At 42.0% G+C, this 13,830-nt stretch overlaps 1 protein-coding gene across 1 annotated transcript; it reads right to left on the bottom strand.

Annotated features, from left to right (window-relative positions):
- Positions 1-2,437: 2,437 nt before the first annotated feature.
- On the bottom strand, positions 2,438-12,339 carry TM4SF20 (transmembrane 4 L six family member 20). Its single transcript, XM_072139621.1, has 4 exons — positions 12,106-12,339; positions 4,873-4,938; positions 3,767-3,918; positions 2,438-2,891 (listed from the first exon to the last, which is right to left on the bottom strand). The coding sequence occupies exons 1-4, from the start codon at positions 12,286-12,288 to the stop codon at positions 2,573-2,575; spliced, it is 720 nt and encodes a 239-aa protein (XP_071995722.1). The 5' UTR covers positions 12,289-12,339; the 3' UTR covers positions 2,438-2,572.
- Between the last annotated feature and the right edge of the window lie 1,491 nt (positions 12,340-13,830).

Raw genomic sequence — 13,830 nt, 5'->3', positions numbered from 1 at the left:
ATAAATTAATAAAAATATGCAAACATAGGTGGTGTAACACAGACAAGAAGTTATCCCCCATGGTACCCGGAGAGAGTTCAACAACTATATATCTCTGTACAATTCAAGTACACAAATATATAAAAGTAAAGCAATACCTGGTAGAACTGGTACAGTTTTCACAAGAGCAGTAGTGCATAGGTAAAGAAATGAGTCACAATGCTCACCTTGATAATTTAACAGGTAAATGTCTTATTGCTTACCCATATTAATAGTAACAATCACACTCCGGAATAGGGGGTAACACTGTCCCCAACGCATGTTTCAGCATGGAATAGCCTTTGTCTGGTGTTTGGCGGTATTATATAATGAAGCTGCCAGTTGAGGACCTGTGAGGCATCGGTCTCTTAAGCTAGAAACTGTAATGTACTTGTCTTGTTGCTTAGTTGTGCAGCGGGGCATCCCACTTCTCTTTCCACTATGGTTAGAGCCTGTTCGTGCTCTCCTCTGAAGGGAGTAGTATACACCATTGCAGGAAATCTCCTTGAGCAATTTTTTGTCAATTTGTCACATGGAATGGCCTTCATTTCTAAGATCAACAATAGACTTTCACATGAAAGTTCTTTTTTTCTGCCCATTGTGAGAGTTTCATAGAACAAACAAATGTGATATTCCAGAATCTCAACAAGCTCAAAGTTTATAGCTTATCTAATTAGCCAAACTGTTTTCAGCTGTGCTAGTATACATGAACAAGCCTTCTTACTCAGCAAACACAATGGGGCATATTTATCAAGCTGTCTGAAAGTCAGAATATTTCTAGTTACCCATGGCAACCAATCATAGCTCCCCTTTGAAATATTCATGATCACTGGTAAAATGAAAGCTGAGCTGTGATTGGTTGCCATGGGCAACTAGAAATATTCTGACTTTCAGACACCTGCCCCAATGTACCATTAAACTACTGGAGTGGTGGTTGTTGGAAATGGGCCTAGATACACCAATGCAGATATTGCATTAAAACCAGACGTTTGCAGCTAGAATAGTCATTTACTACATTAACAAAGTATAAAGTTTATTTAATGATTTAATGTTAGTTGCATTGAAGAAAAATATGATTTTCTTTCAAAAATAAGGAAATTTCAAAGTGAACCCAAACAGACATGTACAAGTACAATAGTACAACCAAAACCAAATGTGTATTGAGTGCAGAATTGTAAGCTAATACCAGCACTTAATGTAAATCTGACAAGCCACACATGACGTCTTTGGTCGGAGGAATTCTCTTTCATCTTCTTCAATCTGGAGGGTATGCCAGATTCTACCAGGCAGACACCAGCTCTGAATATTTAGCAACAAAAAAAACTTTAGGTTGCTCATTTAATCATAATCTTCTCAACCTTCTTATGACAATTTTAAGTGTTCTGTATTTACCCTAGAGATCAGTTATGCCCCTACAGTGGCAATAGTCAATGTGCCTGCACCAGTACCCAATCGTCATAGTCGCAGTGCTGCCCCCAGTAGCCAGTGTGCTGCCCCTCAGCAGCCCATGCTGCCCCCTTCCCCTGTAGTCACAGTCCCCATGCCCCCATGCAGATTAGAAAACTTTAGCTGAATCCCATCCCCGGAGTAGTTTGCGGAACAGGCGTCGGGTGAAAGCGTCCAGTGCCTGTTCCGCTAAGTCAGGGTTCAGAACAAAATAAGTACCAACTAAGACAAGAAGATTTTGTGTATAAAAATGTAGATATTCTTTCTCAAACTATAAACCCCATAGCAGAAAGTAATTCACTCTTTTGCAACACATAACAGTTTCAATAAAAAGTGATCAAAGTGATCATAAAGTTCCCAACATGGTAGCACCTTACACAGGGAAGTATGCCAAAGAATTACGTCTTTTACTAATCTATTAAAACCTTATAAACCCTATAAAATAGTCTCTCCCAGATTGCCCTGTCCCAAATAATAAAGTTCAATTGTCATTTTAACCAAACAGTACAAACCATAAAAACAAGAGCCCACAAGAAAATGGCGCCAATACATTATTTAATCAATTCTCCAGCATTTGAATTTTTTTCTAGCCTCCCAGTGAAATTGTATGAAATATTAAATACCCTCACTACAATTTAGCGGGTACAATCGAAAAGTTCTGGATTTTTGCAGTTCGGTAGCAAAAAACTGCAACACAAAAAGGAAAAAGGAAATTAATGGCAAGGGGTTAATGGGTAATGTTTTTTTGTGGCTGGTATTACCCAAAGTTCAGTAAATTCTCGTCATCCGGAGAGAGTAGGCAGAGAGGTCTCTTTGTAACTAGGGGTCGTCTGTATAAGTCATGTGTCCTTCAGTTGGGGACTGTTCTGTACATGTTTTTTTTATAGTATTGTGTTTTCATTAAGTTAAAAAAATTGGAAACTTGTACAGATCGCCCATAAGTAGAGACCTAAAATAATAAAATGTACTGACATCTCATTAGAACTTTTATTATACTCAGATTTCTATCTTAATTATGTGGCATTATATTTTATACATCTATTCACATTAAAGGAAAAACATAAGCATTTCTAGAAGTGAAAGGCGTTATTTCGGTTCTGTTGTACGTTTAGCTGTAGGCATAGTTAAAATTTCCACTGGATTTCCTCTTATTCCTTTTCAGTTTGGAGGTTCCACAAAGGCAACCAAATAGACCTGCCACCATCTGACTTAGGGCCACTATGGCCTCCAGCAGTCCCACCACAGCCAAACCTACAAACACGGTGATGTGGATAATCTTCTGAGATTGCTCATTAATTTCATAATCCAGTTCAAAGTCGGGGAGCATTCCCTGTCTGTAGGTGGTCACATTGCCATCAGCTGGTGGAGTAGGTCCACAGGTCTCATTTAGAAACCAGGTGAGGTCAAATGTCAGGCTCTGGAGGTTACTGTTATAAAAAAAAAATGTAGATAATTCAGAAACATTGTAGATGTAGTATATACAAGTGGGTGTTTGTATATTTCCATCTACCCATCACATGATTGATTTGTTGTCATCTCACTTTGGACCCAGGTCCCTTTACCAATTAAGCCTTTAACTACGAGTATTACGAGTGATTGTGTTTTCTTTTGGATTTTTCTGTTTGCAAAGCTATATGAGATCTTGTTATCTGCAGGACATATTGTATTTCCTAGTGGCACAGGGAAGGGAGCAGGATGAGTGTGGAGAAGAGGAAGAATGTATAAGGATATTTAGACACTGACTACAGCTTCCCCTCCCTTACCCCCTGGGACTCACCACACACTGATGCAAGGGATCCAGGTAATGCTAAAGAAAGTTTTCTAAAATACTGAAATGATTCAAGATGCTGACAAAGGCATTATTTTAAAATCAGCATAGCATAGGCGCCAGGACTGGGTATACCCGGGCAAGTGTCGGGGCCCCGAGCTGCTGGGGGGGGGTCCCACATAAGGCTGTACATAAGGAATCCATAGGGTTAAGAGGGGCTGTATGTAATGAATCCATAGGGTGCGAGGGGGCCTTTTATTTAACCATGACGGGTCTGTTTGGTATGATAAACTAGGGAATATTTTAGTTTCTGAATTTTTAAATCTGCCACGTAACTGGGCCTACTACAGCTCTATCGCCTAGGGGCCTCCTGAAACCTGGAGCTGACCCTGCGTAGGATAATTGGAATTAAAAATAACATTCCTGGTGTCAGGTTCCCTTTAAAGAGGTTTCAAGTTGTTTCACCAAACAAAAATTACATTTCACAAACTTGTTGTGTGAGCCTGGCCTCACTGTGAAGGAAACTGACTGTACCTGAGATTCCCCAATGTGTAATCACAGTGATCCAAAGTATTGCTTCCTTTCTCACAGATCAGAGGTCCTTTACTGATCGCATAGATGGATATCACAGTGCAGTAAGCAGATCCTATAATGCTAATGATACAGAGCAGCGAGGAGATCAGCATCTGTGGAGTAAAAACATGACATTTAAACTCAAGATGATCCGTTTTTCTGGTTTTATTGAAGAAAAATCCCAGTATGGATAAAATTAGTGCATAACATGAGCAAACTTACTCATGAGAAGGTGGAGTTTACACTCTTCAGGGTAAAAAGGGATACAAAGGGGGAAGAGGGATAGGGCCTTTCCCCCTTTGTATCCCTTTTTTAATTTTTTTTTTATGAATTAAGATTTGCCTTTAAGATGAAACACATCATATCCTCATTCTCCTGGGGTGCAACCTGTCCACAGTCTGACATCTAAAATCTTCAAAAGCCCAAGTGAGAACTGGAAATGGAGGACCCTTGGTCATGAGCTTTAGATGTGAAGGGGGGACTCCATCCTGATCTATCCCCGATTGTGGATTATATTGGAAATAGTTAATATATTATATAAAACCCATTGCATGGATTTTGTACTGGCAATATCTATATGTTGTAATAAAATGTTTTAGCTTCAGTCCGTATATGTTCCGTTACAAAGATCCCCGACTTACAGACAACCCCTAGTTACACACGAATCTGTCTGCCAAATGTGACCTCTGGTGAAGCTTTCTGGATGCTTTACTTTTGTCCCAGACTGCAATGATCTGCTATAAGGTGTCTGTAATGAAGCTTTATTGATAACCATTGGTCCTATTACAGCAAATAATTTTGAAAATCCAATTGTCAAAGGGACAAAAAAAAAGTTACAATTATAAAATATACAGTTCAAACTTACAAACTAATTCCCCTTAAGAACAAATCTAAAGAACCGATCTCCTACGTGACCCCGGGGACTGCCTGTATAAAGAAATCTATAGAATGACGTCTCCTATGACTTTATTAGAAGAGCTCACTAATTCTGAGTTTTGCAGAATACTGGACCTAAGCTGAACTAGAATCAAAGTGCATTAATTTAATTGAATTCTATATATACTTACCCCTGTCCTGTTATTACAGCTTCCTTTCTTCCTTGCTGCCAAAGTCATTGATACAGCTGGCAAAACCTACAGAAGAGATTGACAAGATTGGATAAGAAGACATATTCATGAGGAGTGTAGTCATGGTGTATAATGCATATACTGTACAGTAGAATGCCCCTGTTTCTCACAACCAGGGTCGGCGCCAACACTGGGCATACCTGGGCAAGTGCCGGGCCCAGAGCAGCTGGAGGGGCCCACATACGGCTGTACATAAGGAATCCATGGGGGTGATGGGGCTATATCTAATGAATTCATAGAGGTTTAGAGGGCTGTATATAAAATAACTATGAGGGGGCTGTTTGGGAAGATAAACTAGGGAATATTTTAGAGAACAGGAGAACGTTTTAGTTTCTTAATATTTAATGTCACCACGTGAGTGCACCACAAAGGGGGCAACTGACGCTCTGTCGCCCAGGGCACTACTGAAACCTGAAGCCGATCCTGCTCACAACATAAGAATAAATGGATGTAATGTTTCCCTATTACAGCAATGAAACAAACTAAAAAAACATACATCAGGCCAAGTGTTCACACCCTTGCCCCCTCCTTCCGCCCCTGTCCTACCCCACTCTCTGCCCCATCATGCTCAAAACGGCGTGTGGAGTGGAAATACAGTAAACTGGCAGGGAAGGGGCCTATAAAGGAAATCTACCACGGTGAATCTACTTTCTAAGAGATCTGGTAGATTCCCCGCCCGGGCAGCAGCTGCATCCCGTTTTACACTAATCCAGGTATACAGCTGCTGCATAAATAAAGTTTAATGCTTCAATATGCTAATTAATTTCTAAGGCTACTAGGGCGTGGAGTAGCCCGAGACAGCTCCGGGGGCAAAGGATATTCCACGCCCCTAGTAGCCACTACTGACCTGCCTCTACCAGCTCCGCCATCATTTGAGCTGTACCTCGCTACTAGCAACGCGCAGGGCCGGCGCCAGCACCCTGCAAACCCGGGCAAGTGCCGGGGCCCACAGCTGCTGGGTGGGCCCACTCGTGGCAAGATCTCATCCCCCAGCAGCCAGGCCGTGCCGGGTGCTAGCACAGTAAAGCGGCGCTCCGTTTATCGCTGCCGGTGCCGTGCAGCAAAACCCCCATCCCAAGCAGAAGTGCCGTGCCGGGTTCTAGCGCCGTAAAGTGGCGCTCCATCTGCAGCAGGATGCTGCGTGTGAAGCACTGTGAGGCCGCCGGCAGGAGGAGGAAGTCGGCGAAGGGGAAGCTCCGGACCTGACCAGAAGACTGAGGTGAGTATTATTCTTTTATTTTTAATGGTCACATTCACTAGTCCATGGGGGGTGAGGAGGCCGCTGTATATAATGAATGGGGTGGGAGGTTGAGGGGGCTGCATATACGGAATAGGGGGATGAGGAGGGGACTGTATATAATGAATGGGGGGGATGAGGAGGGGGCTGTATATAATGAATGGGGGGATGAGGAGGGGGCTGTATATAATGAATGGGGGGATGAGGAGGGGGCTGTATATAATGAATGGGGGGGATGAGGAGGGGGCTGTATATAATGAATGGGGGGGGGATGAGGAGGGGGCTGTATATAATGAATGGGGAGATGAGGAGGGGGCTGTATATAATGAATGGGGAGATGAGGAGGGGGCTGTATATAATGAATGGGGAGATGAGGAGGGGGCTGTATATAATGAATTGGGGAGATGAGGAGGGGGCTGTATATAATGAATTGGGGAGATGAGGAGGGGGCTGTATATAATGAATTGGGGAGATGAGGAGGGGGCTGTATATAATGAATTGGGGAGATGAGGAGGGGGCTGTATATAATGAATTGGGGAGATGAGGAGGGGCTGTATATGATGAATGGGGAGATGATGAGGGGCTGTATATAATGAATGGGGGGATGAGGAAGGGGCTGTATATAATGAATCGGGGGTGCGTGCAGGGGGCTGCATATAATGGGCGGTGAGGGGGATGCATATAATCCATGGGGGGGAGAGGGGCTGCATATAATTAAACTATGGGTGGTGAGGGGGGCCTGGGCTGTATATAATTAATCCATGGGGGGGGGCTGCTTATAATTAATTTATGGGGGTGAGGAGGCTGTATATAATGAATCCATGCCGCTACGCCAGTTTACTGCAGAGTGGCCCACTGAGGCTCTGTCGCCCAAGGGCCCACTGAAACCTGGAGCCGGCCCTGGCAACGCGCCTGCTGCTGGGGAACTCTGCGCAGTAGCTCCCATTTGTCTACCAGCGGCAAGCTACCAGCACAGATTTTGGTCATCATGTACGGCATGAAATTGGCACATATGATGATAAATGGAGGACTCTGCCCTTGCTTGCACCAATGCAAACTGAACAGCACCACAGTCTATAAAAACATGTTGCATGTAAGGCACTTTATAGGCAACTACTTTCAGAAAAATCCACTTCTACTATTGGATTCTCTATTGATACAAATACACGTCTTCAAGTAACATTCACTGATCGCACTACCAATAAAAATCTGAAATATTTTTGGATGCTGAATAACAACTGTGTCATGATGAAAATTTTCCTGACCTGCCTTATTTTTAGAAAACTCCCTATAACTTTGTGACATTGAGAAGTTACAAAGTTCGTCGATAAACATATTGGCTTTTTAAATTAATGAATAATCAAAGTCATTAACCCCACAGGATAATTGTATCTATTACCACATTAATGACTTTATGGCATCATTAAACTATTGTAAAATGTTTTTTTAGAAATGTGTTTTTTCTATTTTCTTTCATTTATTTTTATACCTTTTGCTTGCTCCATTAGCTTTTTTTATTTATTTAAAATTTACCGTATATACTCGAGTATAAGCCGACCTGAGTATAAGCCGAGACCCCTAATTTTACCACCGAAAACTTGCCCCCAGTAGTATACAGCCTGCCCCAGCCTTCCCCCAGTAGTATACAGCGTGCCCCCAGTAGTTTACAGTCAGCCCAGAATTTAAAAAAAAAACTTATTTACTCACCCTCCGGTGGCCCCGATGCGCAGCGCTGCTCCCCCGATGTCATCGCGGCTCCTCTTCTGGCTTCCGCGGCGTCTTCTGTCTTCTTTAACATCGTGTTGGTCATCACTGATGTCATACTAGGCGCCGCACAGGAGAAGAACAGTGGCGGTGCCCAGCACGATGTTAAAGAAGACAGAAGACGGCGCGGAAGCAAGAAGAGGATCCGGGAAGCCAGAAGAGGAGCCACCGGAGGGTGAGTAAATAAGTTTATTTTTAGTCCATTTTTTATTATTTTTTTTACAAGTATTGACTCGTGTATAAGCCGAGGGGACGTTTTTCAGCACATTTTTTGTGCTGAAAAACTCGGCTTATACACGAGTATATACAGTAGATCAAAAATTATAATTTTAGCCAAAGTAGTTACAAAGTTTGAGAGCATCTGATACCGTATACATTAGTAGTATGTAGATATGTATGACTAGGATATTTGAATAGGGCACATAATGGGGCTCATTTACTAAGGGTCGGACTTTGCACGGCTTGGACAGGTTTTTAATAGGTGTCTGTGCTGGGATTGTGTGGCACGAGACCGGTTTTTGGCGCAGCTGCACTGGCTTCCATGCGACAAATTGGGGGGCGTGGACGAACGATTCGACTGATTCGGACTGAGCACGGGATGTAAGCATCGAATTGTGTTGCAAGACAATGCACTTACGTGCACCACAAAGAAGTAGGTGAACTCTGGCGGACCTGAGAGGGGAAGCGACACATGCAGGATATCAGGCGCACGATCTTAGTGAATCGCAGCTCTGTGCATTGGAGTCGGACAACCTCGGGGACGGAGTAAGTAAATGTGCACCAATTTGTTTGTTGCTCCTTTAGGTCAAATTCCAGCAAGTGGCAGTAAAAGAAAATACAAAAATCTATCCAGAGCCCTTCAGGTTTGATTGTGATTGTAATGGAGAAATACAATGTTAGTCCTTATAGCCTTAGGCTAGAAACACACATCTGTTGTCAGTCTATGAATCTCTGGCCGCATTTCGTGGACCAAACATTGCGGAGGAAGGGACTCCTCGGTGTATTATTGGGATATATGGCTATAACCTATATAAACATTACATTGGGGCACATTTACTAAGGGTCTGTGGACCGCATTTCCGCCGAGTTTCCGACTGTCTCCGATTTGCGGCACATTTAACAGGGGTTTTTGGCGCAATTGCGACGACTTTCATGTGACACAAATCGGGGGGGCGTGGCCATCGGCCAACCCGACTGATTCGGACTGAGCGTGGGATTTAAAATTAAAATTGTGTCGCAAGACATGCGCTCACATACATCGGGAAGAAGATAGCGAACTCCGGCGGACCTCAGCAGGGAAGCGACACATGCAGGATATTGGGCGCATGATCTTGGTGAATCGCGCCGGACTTCATCCTCGTCGGACAGTCCGGATCGGGGATCGCGACAGGACCAGGTACGTAAATGTGCCTCATTGTTGTAGTTCACCTACACTACAGCAATGCTGACTGTATCCTAATGTAACATGTGACTTTGTATGGCTGCCATTCGTTTTACCTAATCTGTTTTATAATAAGTAACAATTACAGGTGGTCCCCTACTTAAGAACACTCGACTTACATACGACCCATATTTACAAACGGACCTCTGGATATTGGTAATTTATTGTACTTTAGTCCTAGGCTACAATAAACAGCTGTAACAGTTATCATAGGCGTCTGTAATGAAGCTTTAGTGTTAATCCTGGTTCTTATGACAACCCAACATTTATAAAATCCAATTGTCACCGAGACCAAAAAAGTTCTGGCTGGGAGTACAATGATAAAATATACAGTTCCGACTTACATACAAACTCAACTTAAGAACAAACCTCCAGACCGTATCTTGTATGTAACCCGGGGACTGCCTGTACTAAGAGTGCCAAGCGGTAAAAATAACCCCAAACCTTTATCTACTGATTCAATACAGGGAGTGAAAGATTGTAAACAGATTGTTTCTTTTTTTTAAGTTGAAGGAATCAAAGTTTAGATCTTAAACAGGGAGGATTAAAGTAATCACTTTATTGTATGTGAAACATAGATAAGATCAGGTACAGAAAGCTATACTACATGGTCTTAACCTGGACACAAGTGTGGACTCTGTACTAAAAAGTCATAACCACAAAAGAGAAAATAAAATAGAACCTCTTACAATTACCCTGAAGTCCCATCTACAGGCAGCATGTTATAGAGCAGTAGTAGATCAGACTGTACATAGTGTCAAATATACAGACAGCATGTTATAGAGCAGGGGGTGCCGAGCAGATTGTACATAGTGGGGCACATTTACTTATCTGGTCACTTGAGTTCACCGAAAGTGCATTGTCCGTATATAATGCTGCGTGCGGCGATTCACTAAGATTGGGCGCCAGAAATCCTGCACGTGTCGCTCTACCGCTCAGGTCCGACAGAGTTCACTATCTTTTTAGTGGTGCATCTTAGGGTTAGGTTGTGCAACACAATTTAAAAGTAAAATTGAGCGTCCAGTCCAAATCAGTCGGATCATCCGAAGTCATGACCCCCAATTTGTGTTGCATGGTAGCAGCGCAGGTGCGCCACAATCCAATTGAGTGCGACACAATCACTGCGCACACTCTTAATAGATACCTGTGCAAGACGTTTTAGCCATGAAGAACGTGCGTTGTCCGCAAAAGTGCGGCACAACCCTTAGTAAATGTGCCCCACTGTCTTATCTGCTGGTAGCATGTAATAGAGCAGGAGGAGCTGAGAAGAATGTACACAGTGGGGCTCATTTACTAAAGGTCCGAACGCAGCACTTTTGTTGGGTTTCCCGAATATTTCCGTTTTGCTGCGAATTGCCCCAGGATTTTAGCACACGCGATTGGATTGTGGCGCATCGGCGCCGGCTTTCACGCAACAGAAATCCGTGGCGTGGCCGTCGGATAACCCGACGGATTCGGAAAAAACTTGGAATTTAAAAAACGAATTGTGACGCAAAATCAGCACTTACATGCACCGGGAAGAAGAAGGTGACCTCCGGCGGAACTCAGCGCAGCAGCGACACCTGCTGGATATCGGGTGCACGACCTTAGTGAATCCCGGCAGACCCGTATCCTCGTCAGACAACGCGCCGCGGGATCGTGACTGGACCGGGTAAGTAAATGTGCCCCAATGTCTTATCTGCAGGCAGTAATAGAGTAGGAGGAGCTGAGAAGAATGTACACAGTGTCCTATCTGCAGGCAGCATGTTAAAGATCAGGGAGAGGTGAACAGATTGTACATAGTGTCCTAACGTAGCTGTATTTTATAGAACAGCAGGAAGTGAGCAGATTTTACAAAGTGTCCTATCTGCAGGCAGCATTTTATAGAGCCAGAGCAATTGAGCAGGTTGTACATAGTTGTGTGGGAAAATATTCAAAATAAATTATTATTATTAATTTATATATTTTTTCTTTCTACACTTGGAAGCAGTCATCTAACCATAACATTGATCTTTTATTGACAGCCCTCCAATGGTTTAGTGCTTCTAAACCAGGCACAATAACATGCTGGAGAGCACCTCCTGAGGTAAGAAGAGTCATATTTGCATGATTTTGGGGGAGATTGTTTTTATAAGTAAACATGTGAGATTTCACATAAAAGAGGAAATTCTAGAAAAAATGTTTCATACCCTACCTGTGGGGGGTGGTAGTTTAGTGGGGTAAAGCCTTGTAACAGGGTCTCTTTAAGTCTGTCTTTGCTGCTCTGCCGGCCATCAAATCATTGTGGCTTTGTCCCTTTAATACATCTGGGAACAGTGTTCTTCTTTTTAACTTAAAAAAAGTTGCAGTTATGTTAAAAAGTTGCATAGACTTCACATATGAGTGACTTTAGCGGATTGGAGTGGCTTTATGACTTTTTATTATGGTTTTTTTATTAACTTTTTTAACTTTTTTAACTTTATTAACTTTTTTTTTTTTTTTAAGTTGTAAAGACATTCAAATCCACTAAAGCCACTCATATATATGTCTATGCAGGCTTTTATTCGAATCTTTAAAAAGTCACAAATCATAAATCCTGCCTTGCACTAGCTGACAGAATGATACATTTGTAGGTCAGTGCGCTGTTTGTTTGTTTTGCCTCCTATCAGTGGCAAAAAGTCACAAAAACATGAATCTGCTTTTTTTTTGCGACTTTTTTAAGCCAAAAAGTCAGAGAAACTGAATGATAAATCTTCTTACTCCTAATACTTACAAGTAAGCCTCCGCCAATCAGTCCTGGAAGCCACCATTCATAACATGAAATGGGACTATAGAAGGGTCTTCCATCTTCTACGTAATCCGCAACCAGTGGAGTTAAGTTCAGTGCGATCGCCAACAACGCCAGCACCAACAGTGAGAATCCATTGCAGGACGACCATTTCTCGGTGCAAGTCATGGTGGAGAACTAAGTAACTTATGTGCTGACTAAATATTCTCGGTGCTTCTTAAAGGAGCTAAAGTTAAAGTTTACCAGAGGAATCAAATGGATCAAAATGAGTATTTATGGTACAGAGTCCACAAAGAGGAGGAAGTGAATAACAAGTTTCCTTTAATTCTTCCTTATTGTCATTAAGCTATAAAATGTTGTAATCCTGCTTTGCATTGACATTGTAATATTCCTTCCTTGTGAGGTTACTAGTTTTCTTCAAAAGTTTTAGTAAAATTCCTGTATCACTTTTTTCTTTTCACTAACTTCTCCTGCGGGCAATGAAGCTTAGGCCAGTACTGGAAAAAACGTGTAAAGTTATTTTTCGGATGATATGTTCATCCAGGGATGTTTTATCCTATTAGACACTTGTATCTGTGTCTTATCTATCTTACTAACGAAAAAATGAAAGAAAAGCAAATGTGTGAACAAAAAGCACAGGTCAAAAACACTTTAAAAACCCAAAATGGGTATATAGTCAGAGAACTCCCCAAGTGGTTGTAGTAAGATAGCTCAAAGTAAAGATCAAAAGGTGAGCTGGGTAGGTAAGTATATAGTATGAATACAATAGAACTGCAAATGCGTTCCAGACACAGCACACCCCCATCCAACGGGAATCAATCAGGAGAAAGGGGAGGTGACAAGAAGCCGAGGCAACGTAGGTAATGATGGAAATAGATATGAACATATGGAGCCATGGTAGAGCCACTAAATATTCACTTCACAGTATAAAAGAAGGCGCACAGAGAAGTGGACAAAGTAGTTTGTTGCCAGGCTATATTAGAGATAGGTGTAGCTTTTATACAGGCTCCGTTCGTGTCATAATATAATAAGAGCTATAATAAATACTTATGTCCCTACACCATGCTATACAAATACAGCAGTAAAAAATATGAATCATTAAAGCTAGTGCACAATAGAGCAATGCTTATACAGGCAGTCCCAGGGTTACATACAAGATAGGGTCTGTAGATTTGTTCTTAAGTTGAATTTGTATGTAAGTCGTAACTGTATATTTTATCATTGTAATCCCAGTCAGAACTTTTTTGGTCTCTGTGACAATTGGATTTTAAAAATGTTGGTTGTCATAAGAATCATGATTAACAATAAATCTTCATTACAGACACCTGTGATAACTGTTACAGCTGATTATTGTAGCCTAGGACTAAAGTACAATAAATTACCAATATCCAGTGGTCCGTTTGTAACTAGGGGTCGTATGTAGGTTGAGTGTTCTTAAGTAGGGGACCGCCTGTATATCTGAACTGAGCAATTCAGGTAAAGTGCTGTTATAAAGTAGAGAACAATGCACAAAGATATATGGGGAAAAATGCAGAGCAAGTGGCGAAAGATATGCAATATAACGGCGCAAGTAACGGCGCAATTAAAGTGCTGATGCGATAAGGTGCTAACAATATCGAGTGCTATGAGGTATATACAATGCGAAAGGAGGTAAACTCTAGATGCAAAAAAATATAAATAGAAGATGAAAATAATGAATATACAAAAAGC

Source organism: Engystomops pustulosus, chromosome 3, assembly GCF_040894005.1.
Source record: "Engystomops pustulosus chromosome 3, aEngPut4.maternal, whole genome shotgun sequence".
Lineage (NCBI taxonomy): Eukaryota > Metazoa > Chordata > Amphibia > Anura > Leptodactylidae > Engystomops > Engystomops pustulosus.
Note: the sequence above shows the minus strand (reverse complement) of the source record. Positions and strands in the feature narration are given on the sequence as shown.